The sequence below is a fragment of the Poecilia reticulata genome, linkage group LG23 (assembly GCF_000633615.1).
Source record: "Poecilia reticulata strain Guanapo linkage group LG23, Guppy_female_1.0+MT, whole genome shotgun sequence".
In the NCBI taxonomy this organism is placed as follows: domain Eukaryota; kingdom Metazoa; phylum Chordata; class Actinopteri; order Cyprinodontiformes; family Poeciliidae; genus Poecilia; species Poecilia reticulata.
In genome coordinates this window covers 13414915-13441027 of record NC_024353.1, presented here as the reverse complement: position 1 = coordinate 13441027, position 26113 = coordinate 13414915, and the positions used below count along the sequence as shown (strand labels likewise).

Here is a 26113-nt window from a genome sequence, read left to right as displayed (position 1 = left end):
TGATGTGTAGAAGACCATGGTGGAGGAAAGGCTGCTCTCCACAGACCTCTGTGCAGCCTTAAGGCTTTGTCTGGGTATGTGCTGTGTCTTATGAAATGGACCACAGAATCCTGAGCAACCAACAATCAAATAATTTTGGCCTGACCAAGACCGAATTTTGGGTCAGGTTACAGATTTAAATTCTAACAAAAAATATGTCTTTTAATGAGTAATTTGACAAAGCATTTGAGGACTACACAATGTGTATTGCTCTATATGTAATTTGCTAAAACAGAGGGACTGTAGGCTTAAAAAGAAGAGCCACCCTGTTCTAAATAAAAATATATTGTGTCAAATATAAGTAATTTGTTAACTACTTGGTATTAGTATCAGCGAGTTCCTAAACTGAAGTACTCTTACTCGGTCAGGAAAAAACTGGTATTGTGACGCTCCTAGATGATGATGCATATTCTCTGGAAGCTTTACCTGGTCTCTGTTGTTAATGTTGGAATAGGGCAGAGCTCCTGACATGAGCTCATAGAGCACAATGCCAAAAGCATACACATCTGACTGGAAGCTGTAGGGATTCTTGTCCTGCAACCTGATCACCTCTGGAGCCTGATGACACCCGCAAACACACACAGCATTTCATTCACTTTATTAGGGACTAGGATTGAATTGAATGATAATTATAAGACACTGACCATCCAAAGTATTGAACCAGACAGTTGCTCAAACTGGTGGGAGCCACTCCAACGAGATTTGACTGTGGCTAGACCAAAGTCACCAATCTTCACAGTCAGATCCTCATGCAGGAAAATATCTTGGAGGACATTTAGGTCAAGGAATCCCTGGTACTACAATGCTTGAAAACTTACATTCTTTGACTGTCTTTCTGTCTGAACACATCCACGTTAAAGCGGATGGAAACAAGGATACTGTTGCTCTTCAGGTCTCTGTGAATAATGGACTTGGCATGTAGGTAACTGAGGGTAGAAAAAAAAGTAATAATACTGCTAAAGAAATGCGACAGTTTTTGTCTATGTTTGGGCGTTACTTACTCCATGCCCTGAGCAGTCTGCCGGGCGATGTCGATCAGCTTGATCATCTCAAATTTAGTTTCAATGATGTGCAGATGGTGGTACAGACTGGAACCTTCACACCACTGGGTCACAATGGCCAGCTGGGGCTTGGTTGTGTAACCCATGAACAGCAGGATATTCACGTGACGAGTTTTTCTGATGGAAACCATACACTGTGGTTAAACTACAAATCATTTGCAGTTGTATACAGAACTAAAGACTAATAAAAATGTTGTTTCTGTTGGTTACAAAGTAATTAGGTAGTTTTTAAAATAATTCTTTACTTCTACTTTCCTCTAGTGACTCTGCCATAAATGACCTCATCATAGCTGAAGCAAGTGACCCTGCTCGGTTTCCTTAGGTAAACTTTTTTTACCCATCTGAGGTAAAAAAAAAGTTTGACCGGAGTGTCTAACAACAAGGATCAAATCTGAATGGATGCAAATGGCTTGAAATCTGTCCGCAGATTAGATTTGACTTTTTTTTGTGATAATATATAGAAAAGTTAAGGCCTAACCATCTGAAAATCATTACCATTACTCTGACACAAAGCCGTCAACCTCCAAGGTTATGTGTGTTGCACCTGTGTGTGTGGGGGGAGGGGGGGGAGGCAAAACACCCTCACTTTTCTTCCAAAACTGTACTTCCAGTATGACCCCTCTATTGATAATGAAGTCATTATATTTGTGCCAATGTAGGGAGACAAATGTGAGCGTATATATCCAAGTGAACCAATAATTCAAATTTCTAATTCAAATTCCCCAAGGGATTAATAAAGTATTTATTTAGTCTTTAAAACATTTGTACTTAAACTTTAGATTTTCTCTTATTTATTGTGCATGCATGATTATTTGTCCTGTTTGTCTCTGTGTTGTCCTGTGATGGACCGGCGACCTGTCCAGCGTTACCCTGTCTCTGACCCGTTAACCGTTGGAGATAGGCACCATGTAAGATAATGGATGGATTTAGCGATTTTATCTAGGGGCATTTTTAAGTTTAACCTTCATCTCATTGAAGCACTTTAAACACTTTCAGTAAGTTACCCATCTTGTATTATTATGCTCAAATAACTTCATGCTTTCTAGAGTATGAGTGGATCATTTACAAGTAAATATTGCCTTACTGGAGAGTAATTTAAAAGCAATGTTCAATTTGATACACTCAAAAATTTTGCGCATTTGTGCTGGTTTACCTGAGAGAAAAAAGTTAGGATTACTAGTGAAAAAGTTAGTCTGTAGCCCTGTTACATATTTAGTACATTTAGTTGTACTACATGCAGTTTTAGAAGAAGTCTCTAAGGTAACAAAATGTAAGAAAAAATGCTAAGGGTTGTGAATACTTTCTGGATGTATTGCTTGTACTACAAGGACTGGATGTCATACAGGCATCCCAGAAACTCAAGTTTTCTTTGTTGACATCTGCTTTTATCAGGTAAAATTAAGTTATTCAAATGTGTTCTTAAATTGGAAAACCTCTTGACATCTCAAGGGCTCTGCTTTTCTAAGAGCAGATCAAGATGACATTATCCAATCTTTAAAAAGCCTGACTTGCCAATTCCAAATTTGGTTGATACTGGTTGTTTATTGACTAAAAAGTCGCAAAAGCTGGCAACAGTGAGCTGACTTTTATCAACTCTTATAAGATGTCACCTGGTGGGTGCGTCTGTTAATCAGCCATCTCTCATGGAGGAGCAAAAAAGGGATTTTCAGACTTTTGTGGAGGTAGATAAGATCTGTGGATAAGATCGACTTCTCGTGTAAGCATCAGCAGATCACATATCATCCAAAATTAAGGAAATCAGGGTGGATTTATCAGTGGATGCCCAAGAACATAGGAAAGTCAGAGTGATTCAGTGGGATTTTCCACATTGAAAACAATGAACAGATTAACTGGTGTGGTTTTACAGAAAATAGTGCAGATCATTTTCTATTTAAAAGTAACTGTTGATTTTTGTTGAATTTGCATCTGAATGCGATGACAGGTGAAGACAACTTGTCACCAAATATTACTCAAATATTTGATTAATGATGAGAAGCAGAAGTCACCTGAGGACGCCCACTTCATTCTTGAAGGCCTGAAGCTGCTGTGGAGTGGGAGCAGTGACATTCAACATTTTCACAGCCACATCACCTGAGAGAAAAGGGAAGAGACATCCATCAGAACTAAAGACACTAGTTGCTGTTTAATAAATCTAAAATACAGGTCAATGCAGTTGGAGCATAATAGGTCAAAGAAATATGAAAAGAATGTAAAAACGTACCGAGGCTTTTTTAAAATTTATATTTCACTAAAAATGTAATCTTGAAAATTATTTATACACTTTATAAATCAATGGAAAAATCCCTTTTCTAATTCCTGATCAGCTTTTTCAATGTTTTCTCTGGTAATTTGTTGATTTATCTTTGGTAATTTGTGCCAAGTCTTTGAGTCTGGAAGGACTCCTTGCCATCACCCTAATCTTTGGCTCCATCCAAAGATTCTCTACAAGATTCATGCTTACACTCTAGCAGAATAAGTAAACAAGATGTTTTGGAATTATTTTCATAAATACAAAGATTAGACAGATGTTCAGAATGTTTCTCCTGCTGGTTGGTGTTTGGTGTTTCTTTGCTACAAAAACTAAGATGTCTATGCTAGAGAAGAGAACAGTTTCATACAGACCATAACCCAACCTTTCTACTTTGGAAGAGCAAAATATTGTCTACTCTGATATTTACTAATGGCTACAAGTTTGTTCTAGCTTGTTACATGAGGTTTAAAAAGCAAACTACAGCCAGAATCTTACCATGCCATTTTCCTTTAAAAACAGTTCCAAAGGATCCAGAGCCTATCCTCTGACCCAGGGTGATCTGACCTTCTGGAATCTCCCAGTCATCACTGGAGTCTCTTCTGCCCAATGTTTTCTGTTCCACAGGATATGGGGTTGACAAACAGCCCATCAGTGTTGCACCCTGTTGTGCAACACTGATGGGCTCTCACCATTTTATTGCGATCTTCAGAAGACGACGAAGACTTGCGTTCCCTTTGTTGGCATGGTGACTTCTGTGGTGCTTTGACATTGGTCAGTGAGCCAGGAAGAGATGCTGGAGGTGTGGCAGACAACCCAGTGGTAGAACCTGGAGGAGAACAAGGAAAATATAAAAAGGATTGGAAAAATGAATCAAATCTTCTGCATTTTGGATGAAGGCCTGGACAGAGCTCTGCGTTCAGAGCTTGAGATTTTCAGTCAGATTTTTAAAATTATGCTTAAAAGCTTTTTCTTAATTCATTGTTATAATCCTTCTATTTGTCGATAACCAAAACCAGTACAGATGTAGAACTTTATTGAATTGAAAGTTTACACAACCAAATAAATAAGTGCTTTAGAATTTATCCAGAAAAATGTATTTACTAGAAGCTAACTGTGCTAAACATTTTCAAAATCAGTAGAAGCACTAAAGAAAAAAATTGATCCACTGCAGTGGTGGGAGCAGAAGTCTCCCACCACTGTAAATATGGATAATAACCAAGTGCACTGAATAAATTAATCACAGCTAATAGTGTGCATGACATGAAGAAATTGCTTCTGATTACACACCCTCACAGATTTGTGATTCTTACCTCCATCTGACCTCTGCAAGCCCTGATCACGAATAAGATCCTGAGAAAAGAAAGAGAACTGTAAAAATGTGAAAAGGAGCAGAATATCTACTACTGACAGGGGACAGAGTGACCGTCAAACAATGGACAATTATCAGAGCACTTTTTTATGTCACAGCCCACTAAGTGTATGCATAACAGGTTTGCTGGGTCAAGAACAAACCAGTTTGCCCACCTAACCAGCCTTCCGTTTGCACAAAAAATTATAGTAAAATTTGATGAAGTATCTTTTAGGGTCACAGGTTTGTTGAGTATAATACAGTAATACAGATGTGAGGATTACATGAAGCACAGAGTGCAAGTGTTGGATGTGTTGAAGACTGAAAACAGAATGTTAATATAAGAGTAATTTATTTGTATCCAGCCAGAAGTGAGTCAGAGGAAACCAATGAAATGACTCCCTGTGAGACATACCATTTCCCTAAGAGCCAATCAGGTAACTTATTAGAGGCCTATAGACTCAAACTACAACATGGATTCCATGTTACGCTTCATCTGTACAAACAGCAAAAAATCAGAATCCAGTCTTTAACCCAAAGTGAAAAATACTTTTACCAAATCTGATTTTATATTACAGAAGCGTTTAAGTGCCAGTGCTTGAAAATAAAGTCGAGAGCGGTATCTTGTTTAAACAAGAACATTTCTAGTTTAACGAGATGTAAAATATATATATATTTATATAATATGCATAATACATATACATAACAGATAACATATATATATTTTGGTTTCTCTAAAACCAAAATATCTTAATATCTTTTAAATAAGAAAGGTGGCAACAGTAAAACTTGGGATTTTTTGATGTTGAGAAGAAGCAGGATGAGGAGAGTCATATCTTTACGACTTTATGCATCTTTAACAAGTTGCAATATTTTAAAGGATCATAGTTTTATCTCATTAAATCAAGAAACTCATTATAATGTAAAACTCATGTTGTTAAAATAAGAAACTTGTTTTCACGAGTTATATGTTGTTATAACAATAACGTTTCTCTTTTTAACAAGATTTTTTTCATTAAAATATGAAAGTTTATCATAACGAGTTTAACATGTTTTGTCTCTTGTAACAGTAAACTTTGTTTTAACATATTTTTTATATCGCTAAAACGTGAGTGTTCTATTGTTACAATAAACTTTGTTTTTGTTAGTTTTGCATCTTGTTGAAACATTAAAGTTTTTCATTATAACACCTTGTTATAATGAAAAACGCTTTTGTTACAATGAGATATTATAATAAAATATACTGCTTCTGATTTTATTTCTAAGCTCTGGCAGTTAAACTCTTCTGTACTTTATGGTAGGGAGTTTTCTGAATTTATTCAAAGTCCTTTGCTGTCCTAAAGAACATGCAATGCTCTAGTCTAAAGGCTTGTTGTTTATGTTTAAATCATGTGTTGCTCAATATTGAAGTACATACTTATTATTGGCAAAAAAAAAGAAAAAAAGGGGAAAAATGTGGGGTCAAAAACCAAAATAAAAGTGAATATTGGCCAAAAACAACAACAAAAAACATAATCATAAAAAACAACCAATCAGTCAACTTGGAAGGATTTTATTACAGACACACAATCCAAAGCTCCAATCTGCCAGTAACCAAAATATGGTTTATTTTGTAGTCTGTCAGTGATATTTCTTTGAGGCTTTACAAATATTTACTAACGGGTAAGGGGGTCAAAGTTAATCTTAAAACATAGTACAGCAACATAGCAACAACACATATTAATTAAGAATCTAATATTTAATCAGATCACCCTGTAGCGTTGTCATCATGTGGGGACAATGCAAAGCAAATTTTGTATATGTTTTCACCAGTGACATGCGGTGAGGTTCATTGCTGGTGAGGCACTGACTTACAACTATATTGACACCATGCATGTTATTGGACGTACGGAAATTTTGCGCAGGCATGCAACGCTGGGGGTCAAAAAGACTAATCTTTTACATGTTATCCATAGCAGCGTTAACTCAGTGAAACTTAGAAATGTAGGTATTAATTTCGTGCTATGATCCACAGCAAAGGGAAAGAGCGAGAACGTTCTCGCTCTGTATTCGCCAAGCTACACGCAGACTCGTTGCCACAGCAACAATGACAATGACATAGCAACTGACAATAATGCCACTTCATGTTTTAGGATTTAATACCAAAACAACATTCAAGAATTTTGCACACAGAACATAACATTCAGTCTGTTGTTGCAGTACGTTTTAGGCTTAATGTTTTATTAATAAATAATTGCTGTGATAGATTAGCTACCGCTTCTACTTTACTGAATTATTTAGACATACAAACTGTAGCCCACAAAACTCACATTTCATTAAAAAACTAAACAAAAACATCTTATTGCTGTCTTACCTTTACTTATCAATGAAATCCATGCACCGCTAATTCTGCACAAAAATATCCGTTCATCCAAAGCCAAGTCTATCCTCGGCATGTCTTTTCTACTTTGTTTAAGAATTATCAAACTATCTCGAAGCAAAACCTTCAGCTCCGGTGTTGGTCTTCCTTTAGTTATTATCTCCTGCTTCAATTTAAAATCCACTTTAGAAACAGTTTAAGTGTAGAAATGTAGTCTTTCATGTTGACGTTGGAAGAGAGGAGAAAACGATAAATATTGTTGATGGGAGCCACGAATGGATTGTAAAGGTGCGGGATAATAACCACTCCAGGAGGGAGTAATGTTAATCTTTCTTTAATGAGTAAATAAGTAAAGTGCTCCTTGGCTAGCTCACTGTGTCTTACTCTACAGTTGTGGAGTCACAATATCTGGGATCACGAGTGCCCCCAGCAATGAGGCAAGAGAACTGCCTGCCTCACCTTGAGTCTGTTCTCTGCTGTTTTTGATCGCTCCTCCGCACACAAAACACAATACACATACAATTGGTGACAAAAACCCCCCACTGTATATTATAGACATAAGCTAGATTATGGAAAATCAGTCCATATATTAAATGTTTTTTAGCCATTTTATTGCCGGCATACAGACGGGAGGAGCATTCTCTCCTAGAATGGCAGCCAGTGCAGTTAGCGAGAGGTTGCACGATCCCAGGTGAGGCTTCGCTTCTGAGCATTTGAATGGGAAAATGTGAAAATCCAGCAATTTTGAAGAAAAAATAATCAGAATTGGTTAAGCTAAGTAAAAAAATAGATACTTTATAGCAGTGGTCCCCAACATTTTTATTACCGCGGACCGGTCAACACTTGGAAAATTTTGCTGCGGCCCGGTGGGGGGCGAACCATCAGATAAGGCGGTGTTGGTGTTCCCGCTAAAGCCTGAATATACCCAATTTGGGGTTGTCTTTGACTTTTTATCGCAGCCTGTGGGGTTTACCCTGACTGGGAACGAAAATACAACATGTTGAATGTGACAGGTAGCCAATCAGAAAGAACAGAGGGGAATCCCAAACAGCGGACATATCGACATATCGCGCAACTGAGAGTCCGGTGGATATCGGAGATGATATGTGGAAATGTTTATTATTATATGTAAAGGTCCTTATTATATATGTTTATTCAGTTAAAAATGTTAACTATGTCACCTCCAAATCATAGTGCAGCAAATAGAGCGGCTGCTCCCGTCGTCTTTCATCCACCGCCTTTTCTTTTTGTTACGTCTTTTATCTCCTAAAATGACTCCACTAACTATCACTATTGCTTCTACATCGTCATCCGTGTTTGGTTATTCTAAATTCCCATATGCTATATGTTGGGAGTTTTGTGGATTTTCTTCTGGAATCGGGATGTTTGTGACTGGAATCGGTTCGTGTTGCTCCTGCCGTGTGGCTGAACACGAACCGATCGAACCTGTTGTTCTTTTATCAGCTCTGTGGTCACAGAGGTTTGGAGAATCGGYCGACAATTCTTAAATCTTGCTGTCTAAACCAGACTAAGACTCACAAGCTCTACGCATCTCCTCTCGACCGCAGCCCAAACGCTCTCTGACTCTGGTCGCTATGGTAACGTTTACATATCCCTTCAAAATAAGATACAGATGCGCCACAAAAACGAACATTTTACTTTCGTGAAAATTTTAACTCACGATAATGACTAACGGAGCCCTGAGCTTGTTTCTCTGCAACGAGTGTCCGATCTGGGAGTGATGAGAGACAATAACACCTGAAGTGTTGCTCATATCCACAGCCTGCTTGGTCTCTATATGGCGAAGCAGTTAAGCTTCATTGCCTCATTAGCAGCCTGTCGCCGCATGTTACGCAGAGCGGCTTGTAATGTGGGATTCATCCCGGACCGGTATCCATTCTCCTGTTTCTTCTCTGGGCCTTTTCCCCTTTGCAAAGAAACTTTCCAAAGACACCTGATCTGTTTCTTACTCATTTTGCTGCTTGTGGGCTCAGTGTTGGCGAGCAAGTAACCGAGAGAATCCGGTTAAAGGATTTTCAAAATAAAAGATTCTCCAGACTCAAATAATACATAAAACGGAAATATTTCATTATTTCTTGCGCGGCCCGGTACCAATTGGTCCACGGACCGGGGGTTGGGGACCACTGCTTTATAGTACAAACCACAGGGTGAAAATAGCATTATAAATGATTTTATTATTTTTCCATGATGGCAGGTGAGGCTCTCCTGCCTCCCCTGACCGAACGTCACTGGTTTTCACCAGTAGGTATAAAGTTGCTGTTTCTGCAGCTGACAGAGGTGGAGGGCTGTGTTGATCTGAGACTATAGTTGTTAAAGAGCTCACAGGAGAGAAGTATGTTATGAATAAGCAAATTTACTGCCATTTTAGTAAATAAAACTTAATATCTGACTATTTAACCTCCATCTCCATAGCAACCTGTCTGCAGACTACTTTAAAAATGGAAAAAGTTCAGTTAACCCCTCTAAGTTTTTTTTTTTTTTTGTTATCACCTCAGAAAGATCTAGATTTGTAAGGCTGAAAAAAAATTGTCATTAGATTTTGATATTTAACAAGATCTTGAGAAACATCCATGCATGTAAGTTTAGTCACACTGTAATAGTGTCTTCATATGTCTCCCTAAAGAAATTCTGGCAGAGGTCTACTGAAAGTCTAGGACCCTAAAAATGCTTGAATTGTAACACAGACCATAGATCTAAATCTTTACTATTTGTTTATTGAGAATGACAATGCTATAGAATTTCATGTAATGGTTTCAGCAAAGATAAATTAAGAGATTAAATTGTACATTTAGGATTTAATTAGGAAGTTTTACTTTGTAAAAGTGCAAAAAAATATTTTGTTAGTTTGATTGTTGAGTTAGCATGGCTACAATTTAATGCTGTCATCTTTTGTGTTTGAGCTAGGTTTGTTCACAAATAGCCAATAATCAGAGATTGATTTTAAACTTGGTCAATTAATCTGGGGCCCCTCTCAAGGCTAACTTAATCTATATTTATACACTGCTAGTTGTACTGATGTTCTTAGTGAGAAGGTGTGGCTAAATCAGATTCTGAATAAGGTCACATATTGCCTTGGGCCAGCTCTGCATGTACAGCTTGAGTCGCTCCGCTGCACGCTGCTGGGTGCGGGAGACCAACAGGGAGATTTTATTAATCAGGCACTAGCAGGGACAGACCTTCAGGTTTTGAGGTGCGTCGCAGTGATAGATGCGGTACAGTTTCTTTATATCAGGATATTCGATTCTGTCCCACAGTGGTGGGAGTGACTCAATTTGCCTGTAGAGAAACCAAACATTTAGTCCAGCACTGGGGCAGCCTGATAAAATTGAAGTCCAAAGTTCCTCTACAGCCGAACCATTTCTATGTTTGGGGGTGAGGAGGGTTTTTTTTATTTTTGCTATTACGAGGACAATTACAAAAATGAATAAAAATTATCTTTCCAACTTCAACAGCAGACCTATGTTTTTAGTCACAAACAAGTATATGTTGAAAAAGAAATTGCCCATAATCTGATAGTTAGAGGGTGCAGTTTTGCACCCTTCCTCCTGGGCTTGGTGTCTTAACAACATGGAGGCAGAGGCACAGAGAATCCGTTCAGTCATTATTAGACCAAGACCAATTTATTATTGCTAAATTGCCTTAGTACTTTAATACTATTGTTGAGGTCAGTTTGTGCCATGATAGATAATTACATAAAATAACAAATAAATAACTTAAAAATAAAAAACAACTCAAAAAAGGGGACTTGGGACATCAAGGATAACAGGGGCAGAGGCTCAAGCCCCTCTGCTCCCCTGTCCCCTTCATGTGCCTGCTAAATAGTACTCACTACCTTGTGAAAGTTGGACATAGTTTATCATTTTCAGCTTGTCCAGCAGACTCACATCAATGTTGACAGGCTCAATGGTGTTAATATGGACGTTGGGGGCGGAGGACGAACGATCTCGCTGGCCAAACTGGTTGCGGTGGTCTTCCTCACTGGTTCGAAAACTATTTGGAATGGGGATGGACTTGGATGGGGACACTGTAGTGTGGTATATAGAGCTGAAGAAATGATGAGGAAACAGGTCAGCAGACAGGCATTAGAACAACATCTGAAATTCTGACCCTTTAATTTGCTCAAAATTAAAGGGCGTTCTCATCAGGCAGGATATGATCCCTGAAACAGCACATGTGGATTAAATACAGGTCGTTGCTGCCTTCCTATACTCAACAAAGCTATTTGGAGGAAATTCCACAATTATATTTAGCAGATTGCAATAGAATATCATGAAACTGTAACATTCCAATATTTACACTGTAAGTTACAGACTGTATGGGATCTACAGGCAGCTGGTTGGAACAAACATTCAGTGTCTCAGTTATGATTGGACTGATTTTGGGAGCACTTCTAAATATCAGTGTGACCTGAAGAAGTGCATACCCGGAGGAGTCCGACGGGGGGAGAGATGGACAGAGTTCAGAGATGGGTGTGGTTCCCTCTGAGGAGACCTCCTCCTGGCTGAATGGATGATGCTCAAAGAACTTTGATACAAGCAGTAAGCTGCACAACACAAAAATAAAGACAAAATCATTTCTAAAGTTGGTTTAGAAAATATGAAGGTAAGTGAGCTCAAAAGCAGAGCCATAATGTTGTTCAGATTGACATTTACCATTTACTTAGGAGAACTAGCAGGAAATCGGGAGCATGTAGACCCACACGGTTTGTAAATATAAAACCACAGCACCACCATGTGGTCAACATGATAGAAGTTTTACAATGTTAACTCAAACACGGGTTAATATTTTCTCATAAAACACAGATGTTTATGTGTAAAAAGATAACCATGAGAAAAATATATTATTAAATCCATTTACAGACATGGCAAAAAGAAAGTACACCCTCTTTAGGTTTTGTGCATTAAGACGTAAAATTAACAGTTTTACCATGTACAGATTACCTATACAGTGGCGTGAAAAAGTATTTGCCCCTTTCTCATTTCCTAAACGTCTACATGTTTATCACACTTCAGTGTTTCAGAACATCAAACTAATTCAAATATTAGTCAGACAACACAAATAAACACATATTGCAGTTTTAAATGAAGGTTTTGAAAATAAATATTCAAAACACCGGACACTAGCAATATTAATGTAATCTGTTTACGATAAGATCATCATCAGCTCTCAATGAGATGTGTCGAGACAGATGGAATAAAGGCAGCAGAATAGGGTTTTCCTAAAATGCAAGATTTTATATATATAAAAAAAATTTAATGTGAAGAACAGATCAAATTATTTCTTCCTAGTTTGGTCACAATTAAAGGGAAAATGAAGATGTAGCTGCATTTATCAAGGCAGGTGATAAACTAAGCCTTCAAAAATGTAAAATGCGGGTGGAACAAGAGGCAGTGTGAGATACAGAGATGTGCTAAAAAATAAAACCTCTGACAACTGTAGATGCTGCAAATCTTTGTGTGGGAGTTGCACCGAGCGAAAAGAGGTAAACTGTGCTGGCTGACAGTTGTAAATGATTATATTAGCCTAATTGTAAATAGTTTAAACAGAATAATTTATTTTTACCTGTGTTCTGAAATCGACATGCGCATTACAGTGGCTGCTGACGCATTGTGACGTCGACCGATAGTCCCTCTATTGGTTAGAAAATGTTTTTGCACTAAGCGAGAACAATAAATCTACCAGAGCCGACTAATGTTAGTGAGAAGTAGAATTGTGCGAAATGGCATGAAATTTATATCACAATATCTATTTTGATGGGTGACGGTAACGATATATTTTATAATATGTTTTTAGTATAAAACTTAACAATAGAAATAAAAAAATAAAAAAACACATACTAATTGAGTGAAATGTATAAATGAATGTGTTAAAACTTATACTTTGGCTAGTTTTCATGGATGTTATTTGCATTTAATGTTTGTAATAGTTTTATTGTTTTATGGTGTTGCCTGTCATTGCCAGGTCTTCCTTAAAAATCTAATGTTAACGGAGACTTGACAATGAAAGTAAATGAATGAAAAATATATCCATATAGAATCAACTTTAATGTGTTGGATGTCTGTGTCGAATTCTACTTTTTCTTCCGAATGTTGTGACTGAAACTTCTAGTCAATTGAATTTAAGTACATGCTTCGTTTAAGGTGGTAAAACAAATAGCTTGTATTTCCTCCCTTTGCAGGAACTGTGGTTTCGGAAAGTCAGACCGACACTCCCCACTTCCTGAGCGTGTCATTTGCCATGCTCCTCCTGTGCATCGTGCCAAGACCGTGGGAGGGTTAAGAAAATTAGTCCATTGGACTCTGCAAGCTTTACCTTGTGTGCGTCCCAGCAGGGGTCATACTGACCCCACATGCCCTCCAACCCCTCCTTTCCCCACTGTCTAACCATGACATCTGCCGTACTCCTCTGGAGCGTTGCGCCAAGAAAGACTACTGGCGTTTTGGTACCAACCTTTTTAACGGGCTCTTCCCTCATGCTCTCTGCCACTCTGTTTCCCTTTTGCTCAGTTTTGATGCCAGTCGATTATATCATCAATGAGCATTACCACGGTTAGCCGGTAAAGTGCAGATCTCTTTCGTAGGCCAAATTTATATCATTTCTACCGTATACTGTTTATATTGCGCATTCCTAGTGAGAAATGTGTCGGGAATAATTAAGACACAAGTGTCATGATCTGATCAAGTAGAGAGAAAAAGTTCCAAGCTGGACAGCTGGATGAAGCCCCCATGTCCAGAACTTACTCTAGCTGGTCGTAGTTGACACACATGAGAGGAACCTCTGTGCTGCAGCGCTGATGGAACTTGTAGCCACAGGTCTGACAGCGAAAACCCTGGAACAGCAGCTTTCTACAGAAATCACAGAAGGCCAATGTGAAGAAGGTCTTCCTCACCTGTCAAACACACATAAATACACAATCAGGAGCATGTGGGCCTGAGCAACAAAGAAGATAGATTCTTGTCTCCAGAGGGGCTAGCAGTACAGTGTGTCTGTTAAACCAGGTGGCAGCTCAGCAGCTACTGCGGCAGTACCAGTTTTCAAACAGCAGTACACAGACTCCGTTAGGGACACTTGATGGACTGGTTATGACCCCGTCTTTGAGGGTTAGTGATTACAACTTTTGCTGGATCAGTTAAAAGTCTAACCAGTTTCAACGTGTGAGTGTGCAAACCAAATAGTAAAAAAAAAGAAAGTTTTCCTGTGAAATAGGGCTGAAACAATAACTTAGATAAACATGATGACTTGTTTATTTAAATAATCAACAAATTCAGTAATCATTAATCGTTAACTGGAGTATACAGACTCAAACATGTCATGTGCTGAAAGAACACCACAATCAGAGCAATAATTATCCCAAACTGTTTAAAAATATATACATTTGGAATTCAAGATTAAAAAAAAAAATCGTTAGTTAATTTCTTTTACCTACAACTCTTCTCGTTGCGGTTTTAGCTTCACCTGTTTCAAATCCTGTAAAATACCTTCTATTAAGCATCTTTTTGCTATCCAGTTAGTACACTGTATTGATGTAAGCATACCAGATAGGACCGAGTTCTTCACATACAAGTTTTTCTAAACAAATTAGCATATTGTTAAAAAGTTCATTATTTTCCATAATGTAATGATAAAAATTAAACTGTCTTACATTTTAGATTCATTGCACACCAACTGAAATATTTCAGGTCTTTTATTGTTTTAATACTGATGATGTTGGCATACAGCTCATGACACCCAAAATCCCTGTCTCTAAAAATGAGCATATCATGAAAAGGTTCTCTGAACGAGCAGTTAACCTCATCATCTGAATCAATGAAGTAAATCTAAACACCTGCAAAAGATTCATGAGGCTTTTAAAAACTCCCAGCCTGGTTCATTACTCAAAACCGCAATCATGGGTCTGACTGCTGACCTGACTGCTGTCCAGGAGGCCATTATTGACACCCTCAAGCAAGAGGGAAAGAAACAGAAAGACATTTCTGAATGAATAGGCTGTTCCCATAGTGATGTATGTATCAAGGCACCTCAGTGGGAAGGAAAAAGTGGCAGAAAACGCTGCACAACGAGAAGAGGTGACCGGACCCTGAGGAAGATTGTGGAGAAGGGCCTATTCCAGACCTTAGGGGAAGCAGTGGACGGAGTCTGGAGTAGAGACATCCAGAGCCACCGTGCACAGGCATGTGCAGGAAATGGGCTACACGTGTCGCATTCCCCAGGTCAAAGGTCAAGCCACTTTTGAACCAGAAACAGCGGCAGAAGCGCCTGACCTGGGCTACAGAGAAGCAGCACTAGACTGTTGCTCAGTGGTCCAAAGTACTTTTTTCGGATGAAAGAAAATTTTGCATGTCATTCGGAAATCAAGGTGCCAGAATCTGGAGGAAGACTGGAGAGAAGGAAATGCCAGAAGGCCAGAAGTCCAGTGTCAAGTACCCACAGTCAGTGATGGTCTGGGAGCCACGTCAGCTGCTGGTGTTGGTCCACTGGGTTTTATCAAGGGCAGGTCAATGCAGCTGCTATCAGGAGGTTTTGGAGCACTTCATGCTTCCATCTGCTGAAAAGCTTTATGGAGATGAAGATTTCATTTTTCAGCATGACCTGCACCGGCTCACAGTGCCAAAACCACTGGTAAATGGTTTACTGACCATGGTGTTACTGTGCTCAGTTGGCCTGCTAACTCTCCTGACCTGAACCCCATAGAGAATCTGTGGGATATTGTGAAGAGAAAGTTGAGAGACGCATGACCCAAAACTCTGGATGAGCTTTAGGCTATCAAAGCATCCTGGGCTCCATAACACCTCAGCAGAGCCACAGGCTGATKGCCTCCATGCYGCATTGAAGGMTGCAAAAGGATTCCTGACCAAGTATTGAGTGCATAACTGAACATAATTATGTGAAGGTTGACTTTTTTGGTATTAAAACACATTTCTTTTATTGGTCGGCTGAAATGTTCTAAGTTTTTGAGACAGGGATTTTGGGTTTTCATGAGCTGTATGACAAAATCATCAGTATTAAAAGGATTAAAGACTTGTAATATTTCAGTTGGTGTGCAATGAATCTAAAATATATGAGTTTCATTTTTATCATTACATTATGGAAAATAATGAACTTTATCACAATATGCTAATTTTTTGAGAAGGACCTGTATTCATATGAAGAATGTTTTACCTGCACATGCATCCTTTGCTGCAAATGATTAAGAATTTACAATAGGAATGCTGTTAATGCATTTTAGGCAATACAATGTCCATTGTCTAATTCAAAAACAAAATTGTTTATTTGCTTCTATTAATGCATTTCTAACATTGTATATAAAAGGCTTAAGAGGTTAAATGAAAAATCTGCAGAGTAATTTTTTTTTTATCTGATCAATCATCAGAGTAATCAATTACTAAAATAATCGCTAGTTGCGGCCCTGCTGTAAACTGAAACTTGTTTAATATTTATCATGGCATGTTTAATGGCCTTACTAGTCAAGTTTTAATGTAACACACAATTCAGAGTTCAGGGGTGCTGTGGTGGCGCAGGGGCAAAGCACGACCTACGTATTGAGGCCTTAGTCCTCGTGGTGATGGTTGCAGGTTCGATTCCTGGCTTGGCGACATTTGTCGCATGTCTTCCCCCTCTCTAATTACCCGGTTTCTTGTTGAACTACTTTCAAACAAGAGCTAACAAAACCTTAAAAAATAAAATAAAAAAATTCAGACTTCAGTACACTCTTCCCTTAAAATCACAGTTCGGTATGGTTGGACGATAAAACTACTCATAAATGGTCAATAATGTTCCTTCCATCTTCTTCTGCTTACCCAGGGTTGTGCCAAGAGGGTAGCAGCCTAAGTAGGGAGGCCCAGACTTCTCATTTTCCGCTCCTTGGGCCAGCCGAGAAACACAGTCCCTCCATCATGTTCTTGGTCTTCCCCTGGAACTCCTCCCGGTGGGACATGTCCGGAATAACTCACCAGGGAGGCGTCCAGGAGGCATCCTAACTAGATACCTAAGCCACCTCAACTGGCTCCTCCCAAAGTGAAGGAGCAGCAGCTCTACTCTGAGAATGCCCTGGATAACTGAGCTCTCTAAGAAAGAGCCCAGACACCCTACATAGAAAGCTCATTTCAGCTGTGGTCATGACCCAAAGCTCATGACCACAGATGAGGGTGGGAACGTAGATCGACCAGTAAATTGAGAGCTTTGCTTTTTGACTCAGCTCTCTCTTCACCACGACAGATCTGTACAGCGCCCACTTCACTGCAGATGCTGCGCCAAATTGTCTGTTGATCTCCCATTCCATTTTTCCCTCATTCATGAACAAGAGCCCGAGATGCTTAAACTCCTCCACTTATAGCAGGACATCTTATTTTTGTTTTTGGTTGTTTTGTTTGTTTAGTTCATCAGTTCCAGTGTTATGTGTTCTTTTGAAAATAAAATGTATCTATCTATGGCAGGAAATCGCATGCATTATTACGTCATTTCCATTAAATCAGTGTTAAAAGGTCTTGAAACAATATTATCGTTCATCGCAATAATTTTTTAGACAATTAACTGTCCAACAAAATTTGTTATCGTGACAGGCCTACATGCATAATTGGAGACTTACGAAGTTATGTGTGGTAAGTGGCACATTTTCCAACACTTCCACATGGAGCTCCTCTCCAGTCAGCCAGGAGATGTCTGTGTCCCAGCCAATAGGCTTCTTTTCTCTAAAACAGAAGTTGAGAGCACAACAGCTGCTGAAAAACAATGACAGTTTAACAGAAAGAAACTAAGCATCCTGCTACTTCAGTATTACTGGTTGCTTTCACCTCAAGCAATCATGTACTCTAAGACACAACTGATGCAAGCAAACCAAATGTTGCTTCCATTAGTGGAATCAGGTTAGAGTTGTAATCCACTCTAACCTGTAACACTACCTCCATATACAAATCTGTATCTGATTTCAAATGTACACATTTTTCATCAGAATGCCCATATGCAACACTCACAGAACCGACAACTGCAACCCTCTGCCTTCAGGTCTCAAAAATGATACTTGATATTATGTTTAATCAGGGGTGAAAGTAATTTTAAATTCTTGGGGGTACTATGACAAAAAAAAAAATATATATATATATATATATATATATATGTTTATATTGCTTCTTTGTGTGCTTTGGAGTTTCTGTACTGATTTTTTTTTTTTGCAAAGCGATAAAAGCTTGCATTGCTACAAAATAAAGCTGTATGTCCTTCAGCCCACTGGTTGCAATGTTGACACCTTGAGATGCCATGAGACCTAAACTCTCAACATCATGGCATGGAGTGCATCCCAGTTTTCCATGTCTGGCATATAACCATTCATTTTAGCTTTTTTATCTGGTAATATTGATCCTGTGTCAAAACAGTCAACATCATGACCTGTTTGTTCTGAAGATCCTGCAGCTTCCACTTCTCTTCCTAACATGGCGCCTCCTCACCCTGACTCTCATACTGACAGGAGGAACCACAGAGCTCTGTTAGGTTAAAGCTCATCTTCTGAAGTTGGGATATTTTTCCTCCAACAGGTTCCAGAGGAATCACCTCAAACCAGATGTTGGACTGGATTTTATTTCACTGTCATTTGTAAATGTTAGAGTCTTATTTTCAACAGTGGAGCTATAAAGGTTGAAAAGGTTATTATTTTGGAGAAAGTCTCAGCATCAATATTTCCACTAAAGAGGCAAAAAAAAAAAGTTTGATAAAGGAAAAGCCTCTCAGACTCTGAGCCCGACAGCCCCAAACTATTTTTTTATATTAGACAATTAATTTAATTTCACACAATTATCGCGGTAGAAGCCATTTGTTTGTTAAATACTTAATGAAACATATTTATCGTGGTTGATGTTTGTTGTAAATGACGTATAGTCACAAAGAACGAGGTAATTAGTCCAAGTTTTGTCGTTTATTGAACGTTCAGAAACTACAGCGGCTGTGATGAGCCACAGCAAAGGAAAACAACCTGAACAGGTGATCAACTCTAAGCCACTCCTACCTTTTTACTCTGTCTGTCATTTAAGCACAGCCGTTGCCATGGCAGCCTCTTGCGCTCCACACGCCGACCAGATATTACGTTAAAAACATTCAGTCCATCATCAGGTTTTCAGGCTTGATATTTATTTGATTATTAATAAGCCTCCCTGAACACAGCGGTGGTTGATTAGTTAATTTTAAACTCCTGCTCTGCTAGTTATTTTGGTAATGGAACCGAAACGCACAGAATTGCGCAACACCTTGTTGAAACAATAATCACTGAGATTATTATTGTTGTTGGGTCATTAATTTGAACACGTTWTGTTGATTTTTTTTTTTGTTCTTTAATAAAGTTCCGAACGTTTTAAGGCAGTCAGAGGAGGACGTGCTGGTCTCAGCGTCCTGGCTGCGTTCAGTTTGTCACCTAATGCCGAGATCGGCTCAAAACCTTCCACGATCGACGTATTGCACCGCTGCTCTAACAAAATATTAAGAGTTCAGAAACAATATGAAATGGGAAAAAGGTTATTAACTGATTAAGTCTTGTTTTAGATTGTTCTTGAAAAACTAATCAGTCACAGCTGATTAGTGAGTGCACTCACTGCTGCACAGCAAACCCGTTGATTTTTTACAGCAGACAGCCGCTCCCCTCTCTTGCAGGTACTGCGTACCCCCGCTAAATCTTTTAAGGGTTCGCAGTACCCTGCCGAACCCCCTTACTTTCACCCCTGCGTTTAATACTGCAACATTCTTTTTTGACTGCACAGGTTTACTTCAAATAAAGAGCAGAAACAAATGTGTGAAATTTCTCCCCTCAATTAATAAAGTATATTCATCCAAGATTCACTGGCTGAGTCATTAGATCTCTACTTAAGTGTAAAAAAAATCTTTATTTTAATTGTAAGACTATAGTTGGTGCTTAGATACTGTAAATAATGTCTTCCTATTGAATAGAAAATTTGAAAATAAATAAATAAATAAGCAGTTAACTATGTGTAACTTCACGCAATTACCTGGTCATTTTCTTTTAAATGAGGGCAGCTGGTGGCTTAGCTAGTTTTCTGGGAGAAATCCTGAAAACAAGGTTTCTCCCAGAAAACTGGGAGAAACCAGTTTTCTGGTTTCTCCCAGAAACCAGACAGCCTCATGGCCTCAAGGCCATGAGGCCATGAACCAGACAGCCTCATGGCTGTCTGGTTTTCTTTTACATTTTTGATCTAAAATTGAACATTTTCAAGGATAATCTGTTTGAAAAATGCCTCTTACAAACTACGGTGAATGAGATCATGCTATAATTGGGGCATGCCATTAGCATTACATACCAGTTAACATGGAAGGCAGACACTGCCTTCCATGTTAACTGGTGACTTTGGAGCGTTTGGAAGCGCATTACAAACCTTTGGTTGAAATGGCGCGTTAAATTCAAGTCTCCATTACAGACCAGAAAAAACTAAAGAGAATGCAACGTTGTGTTAATCCATTTGAGGAGCCGGCAGTTTGTCATGAGAAAATAAATGACGACGCAGAGTTAATTAGACTGCAACATGTGCAGTCCGCTGCTCAACCACTGCGGACGCGGCTACGCCGCTGCGAAGAATTAAAAACCGCTGGAAGTAACTCATCCAGCGGATATAACAAATGGAGCTTTCTGGGTGCAGGTTACCCAGGAGAGCGGCGTTCTGGAGGAGCTGCAGACGTAACATCTGTCCGTTTCGGAGAAGCGAAACCACATAAAAAAATAAAAATAAAAATTCTGGTTAAAGCGCACGCCTGGACCGCGCAGGGTAAAACACTCACAGAGATCAATTGATCTGTTTTTATCAGACAGATCCAACTGACTGATGAATTAGTGCAGATTTTTCTGCAGATGGGGACCAGGAGAGGGTGTGTTCAGACCCCAGCGTGTGAAGTGCTGGTAATTTAAGTGAAGCCGCTTAATTTATTAAAAGTTACTGAGGCCAGTCAGTGGTTTTTGTCACTGACTGTGGCATTTATCTGCTTAATTTGTGATGGGATCTGGATTCACGGTGAATATTAACCAAACCGCATAAAATGCGACTAAATAGCCGATGTTAATATGATTGCAATTTCACGGATAAAAATAGTACATGACCGATTTTTTTTTTTTATGTTGTCGGTCAAGATAACAATAACAAAAAAAGTCTAGCGCGACCTGCCGCCCTGACACCAACTCACACATCTTCATTCACAGTCTTACTTGTAAATCAATTTTTCTTTTCTTGGACATTTTGATGTTAGCTTGTCGATGTCTCAGTTTTATTCGCTGGGAAAATCAATAAGCAGCTTGAGGTGAATCTGCTGCTGTCTAGTGACGAGAAGCCATAATGTTGGCTGGTAACAATCGGAATGCATTATGGGAGATGTAGTTTGTAGTCAAGTAATACTCAAAATTATTACTTGACTACAAGTAATAATTGCGTTTTATGGGCCTATAAAACGCTGGAGGGGGGTGGGGGGGGTGCACATAAAATGACTTGGCGGGCTACATGTGGCCTGCAGGCCTTGAGTTTGACACGTGTTCTACACCCAATAGAATGTCTATTTATTCTTCTTCCATCTCCCTTAATGCGGCTTGTACCGCTGCGTGCTCGCCCACAAAAGTGGTATCAAAACATATGGCTCGATGCCGAGAAGGGAGCTATTATTTTTATTGGGAATCGGAGTTACGATGGCGACGTAAAAAGCAAAAAACGAGCAAAATTTCCAACTGCCGAAACACAGAATTCCCATTCTTTACGCTCCAAAAGCATTTTTCGTTTGCATGTTCCACGTTGCCGAACTAAAAAAGGAAAGCAAGCTTTCAGTGTGATGGCTCCTTCAGCCTGGAATCAGCTCCAGTCTGAAATTAAGATGTCAGAATTGATTTCACTGGACTTATTTCGAGCGATTCTTAAAAACAGGCAACAAGATTCGTTTAAACAGTGTCACTGTTTTTAAATTGCTTTATACTGTTTTATACTTATGTATATGTATTAATCAATTTTGTTTTGTAACCAGGTTGCTGTGCACTGCAGACTTCTGCCCAGGTCCCTCTTGAAAATGAGATCTGGATCTCAGTGGGGTTCATCTGGTTAAATAAAGGAAAAAAAAAATCACCATCACTATTTACACTATTTGATGGTGATGGTGTGATCACCATCAAAAGGATCACATTTGATGGTGATCCTTTAGCACAAACATTAGCATTTCACTGCCCCCCACTAGTACACTGCCTTGCTCAGCAAGCCAGAGTATTAGCATTTGCCTTTTCTCTAAAGTTAGCCATTAGCTAATTTTCTTACTTATTAGTGATGTTTAGTATACTGAATGGAGTAGGTCATTCATTATACTAAACATGGACACACACTGGACCTGGTTATTTCCTGCGGTCTGCCTGTGACTAACCTGGAAATCTGTGACTCTGTGTTCTCGGATCACCTGCCTGTTTTATTCAGTGTTAGTTTGACACCTACTGCAGTTAAAACTCGCGCTGCTGATCGGCGCTGTCGGATTATTAACCCTTCCACTGCCACTCAGTTCTCTACTGCTTTTCTTCAGCTCTGTGGATCATCTGACTTCCTCCACTCTGATACAGAAGAGCTCTGGTCCTGGTTATGTTCTTCCTGTCAAACCATCCTGGACTCGGTTGCTCCATTAAAAACCAGGCAGCCAAGGATTAAACCTGAGCCTTGGTTTAATGACAGAACTCGTGCTGTCAGGAAGGAATGTCGCCGTGTTGAACGAAAGTGGAAAAAGGATAAACTGCAGTTTACTTTTCAGATTTTAAAAGACTGTTGGCGTCTCTACCAGAGCACAGTTAAAGAGGCTAAAAGGGAATATTTGGCAAATATCATTCTCTCAAACAGCCATAACCCACGTGTTTTATTTAACACCATTGACTCTGTACTTAATATTCCACAGAATGCCTGTTTGGAAGCTTCTCCTGACATGTGTGATAATTTTCTGCGTTTCTTTATTGAAAAGGTTGGTAGAACCAGGGCTCTTATCTGACTCTGACCCCTCTGTTTCGGTCCCTTGCTCTGCTGCTTTCAATCAGTTTGAGCTTGTGACTGTCTCACTTTTGGTTGACTGCATTAAGCCATCAGGTTCCCCCCCGTAATCCTGTCCCTCCACGATTTTTTAAAGATATTTTATCTAGCATACTGCAGCCTGTTCTTGCAATTATAAATAGCAGTCTGTCCTCAGATGTGGTCCCTGCTAGTTTTAAACATGCAGTAGTGCAGCCACTGCTTAAAAAACCTGGCCTTGATCCGACTGTTCTGGCTAATTATCAGCCTATTTCAAAGCTGCCTTTTCTTTCTAAGGTTTTAGAAAAAATTGTGTACTATCCGCTGACAGTTTTTAGATGACAATGGCATTCTTGAGGTTTTTCAGTCAGGTTTTAAAACTCTTCATAGTACAGAATCTATTTTAATAAGAGTTTTTAATGACATCCTTCTTGCATGTGATTCTGGTCACCATATTGTTCTGATTTTATTTGACCTAACTGCTGCCTTTGATACAGTAGACCACGACATTTTAATATCGTGATTACACCACTTTGTAGGTATTGGTGGCATTGTTCTTAAATGGTTCAGGTCTTACCTGGAGGACAGAACAATTTCAGTGAAAATTAAGACTGAATCATCTGCTGCTTCAATGCCTTATGGTATCCCGCAGGGCTCAATTCTGGGCCCACTGCTTTTCTCTCTGTATTTACTGCCTCTGGGTTCTATCCTCAGGAAACATGGGATTTAATTTCATTGTTATGCTGATGATTGTCAGATTTATTTGCTCCTGAAGCAGAAGGATGTACATTCTACCACACATCTCCTGGCATGTCTAGGTGATATTAAATCTTGAACTTTTTACATTTTAACGAAAACAAAACAGAGGTGATGGTGTTTGGACCCAGTGGCTCCAAACAACACTGTTTGGAGTGGCTCCAAACAGTGTTGACCCTTGTTGGGTCAACAAGGTCCCTGTTGACCTGGGACCGTTGGAGGTACATTTTAAACCTGTTATTACAGATCTTGGTTTTAAGGTGGACAGTGATTTTAAATTGGACAGCCAAATCAGAGCTGTGGTTAAGTCCAGCTTTTATCATTTAAGGCGATTGGCATCAGTGAAATCTTTTCTTTCCAGGCAGCATTTTGAAACAGTGATCCATGCTTTTATTTCTACTTGATTGGATTACTGTAACGCACTTTATCTGGGAGTCAGTCAGTCGCTGCTCTCATGTCTGCAGCTGATTCAGAATGCTGCTGCACGAGTTTTAACAGGAACTCGAAAGAGGGAACATGTGACCCCTGTCCTGGCCTCACTTCACTGGCTGCCTGTATATTTTAGGATTCATTTTAAAATTCTTATGTTTGTTTTTAAATCACTGCATAATCTTGCCCCGGCTTACCTCTCTGAGCTTCTTCATCCCTACGTACCCTATCGGTCACTCAGGTCAGCAGATCAGCTGCTCTTGGAGGCACCGAGATCCAGGAGGAAGCTCAGAGGGGACAGAGCTTCTCTGTCATTGACCCTAAGTTATGGAACGACTTGCCTTTGCAGGTCAGAGAGGCCCCTTCACTGTCCACTTTTAAAGTTTGTCTTAAAACCCATGTATTTTACTTGGGTTTCAACACCAGCGGGATCTAGTTTTAAACTGTATGTTTTGTTTTTAAACTGTAAGAGTTTTTATTTTTTATTATTGTTATGTTGTGTTTTAATGTACAGCACTTTGTATCAGCTGTGGTTGTTTGTTAAAGTGCTTTATAAATAAAGTTGGTATGGTATGGTATGCCATACCATACCATACCATACCATACCAAGTATGTGGGGCATGCTACCGATACTCTTCATGCTAACATTAGCATTTTGGCTAATTTTAGCTTATGCATTCATTTTAACATAATAAATGGTACAAGTAAACGCACATGCTTCTGCCTCTTCACAGGTTATTGACTACAATTTAGCTAAGCTTAGCATTGATGATTCTTTTTAGCATCAGAACGCTGGTTTCCAACTGACGGGCACACTTTGGCATGCCCTGGTTAAATTTCTTCAGGAATTTTCTAGTTTTGTACTTAGTCTCCAGCCTAGTATGTACACTAGCTTGTTTTTGTTAGTATTAGGCTTCCAGACTGAATATTCAATGAAATGGTAAAAAACTATATTTTGAAAAGTTTTTTTTTTTAATCCTGTGGAGGGTTCAGATTTTTTCAGGTTTTCATCGATGAATCTAGACTTATTTTCCTGCTAGAAACATACACGTGATAAATCAAGATCACTTGAAATTTATTCTTGGATGTGGCCTTAAAGATCATACAGTGACATTTTTTTCTATCTACCGCTGCAATTCAGCTAAGCATTTTAACAGAAAACTTACCCATCCTGTATTCTATAGACTGCACAGCACTCTGGGATGAGTCCCCGCATCATCAGAGCTTTCTTCAGTGAGTCCCTCACAGTCATCCCACAGCGGGCTGGGACCTGAACACAAAATAGCAGCACTCACTGAACTGTCTCTAGGTAATCATCATGAGAGATGAGCTAAAGCAGCAGCAGAAATATTTTATTGTTGAAATTTTCAGGCTTGACTTTATTAGCTGCTTTCATGTCTACAACTTTGATTCATCTCAGGAAAATGCACTGCACATTTGGTCAATACAAAATGTAATACAGAGCCGTTATTCTCACATGTATTAAAAGTCCACTACTACGATTACTTGAACAAGCTAGGAAAGGTCTGTGACTTTGCTTTCTTTGTTTCTTACAGAAAGCGGTCTGTCGTTTTCGTAATGCCAAAACAAGTGTAGGGTGAGATTTTGTATTTTAATCTCTATTACATGTGATGTTCTGAACTCTTAAAAATACTCGCATCTTCTTTGATTTTTTCAGACCTGAAAAATGGCCAGGTCTGAATATTAGACCTGGCACCGCTGAGCTCCTCTTACGGAGTCCACCAGGAGATTCAGTAAGTTATGATTTCACATTTAGTGAATAGTGAACACTCGCATATTTGTAAGGAAAACTGACCTTCCCGTTATTTTATTTATTTTGTTGTAACG

At 39.1% G+C, this 26113-nt stretch overlaps 1 protein-coding gene across 1 annotated transcript in view; it reads right to left on the bottom strand.

Moving 5' to 3' along the window:
• braf (B-Raf proto-oncogene, serine/threonine kinase) overlaps window positions 1-26113 on the bottom strand; it is a 55845-nt gene that overhangs the window by 8775 nt on the left and 20957 nt on the right. Inside the window, exons 4-16 of the mRNA XM_008401202.2 lie at window positions 25432-25535; window positions 17665-17767; window positions 13820-13968; window positions 11503-11622; window positions 10964-11123; window positions 4662-4701; window positions 4041-4177; window positions 3847-3964; window positions 3107-3191; window positions 1041-1217; window positions 919-965; window positions 684-802; window positions 466-597 (exon numbers count right to left, since the gene is read on the bottom strand). Coding sequence (XP_008399424.1) covers window positions 466-597; window positions 684-802; window positions 919-965; window positions 1041-1217; window positions 3107-3191; window positions 3847-3964; window positions 4041-4177; window positions 4662-4701; window positions 10964-11123; window positions 11503-11622; window positions 13820-13968; window positions 17665-17767; window positions 25432-25535 — 1491 coding nt within the window. The remainder of the gene's footprint in view (window positions 1-465; window positions 598-683; window positions 803-918; window positions 966-1040; window positions 1218-3106; window positions 3192-3846; window positions 3965-4040; window positions 4178-4661; window positions 4702-10963; window positions 11124-11502; window positions 11623-13819; window positions 13969-17664; window positions 17768-25431; window positions 25536-26113) is intronic.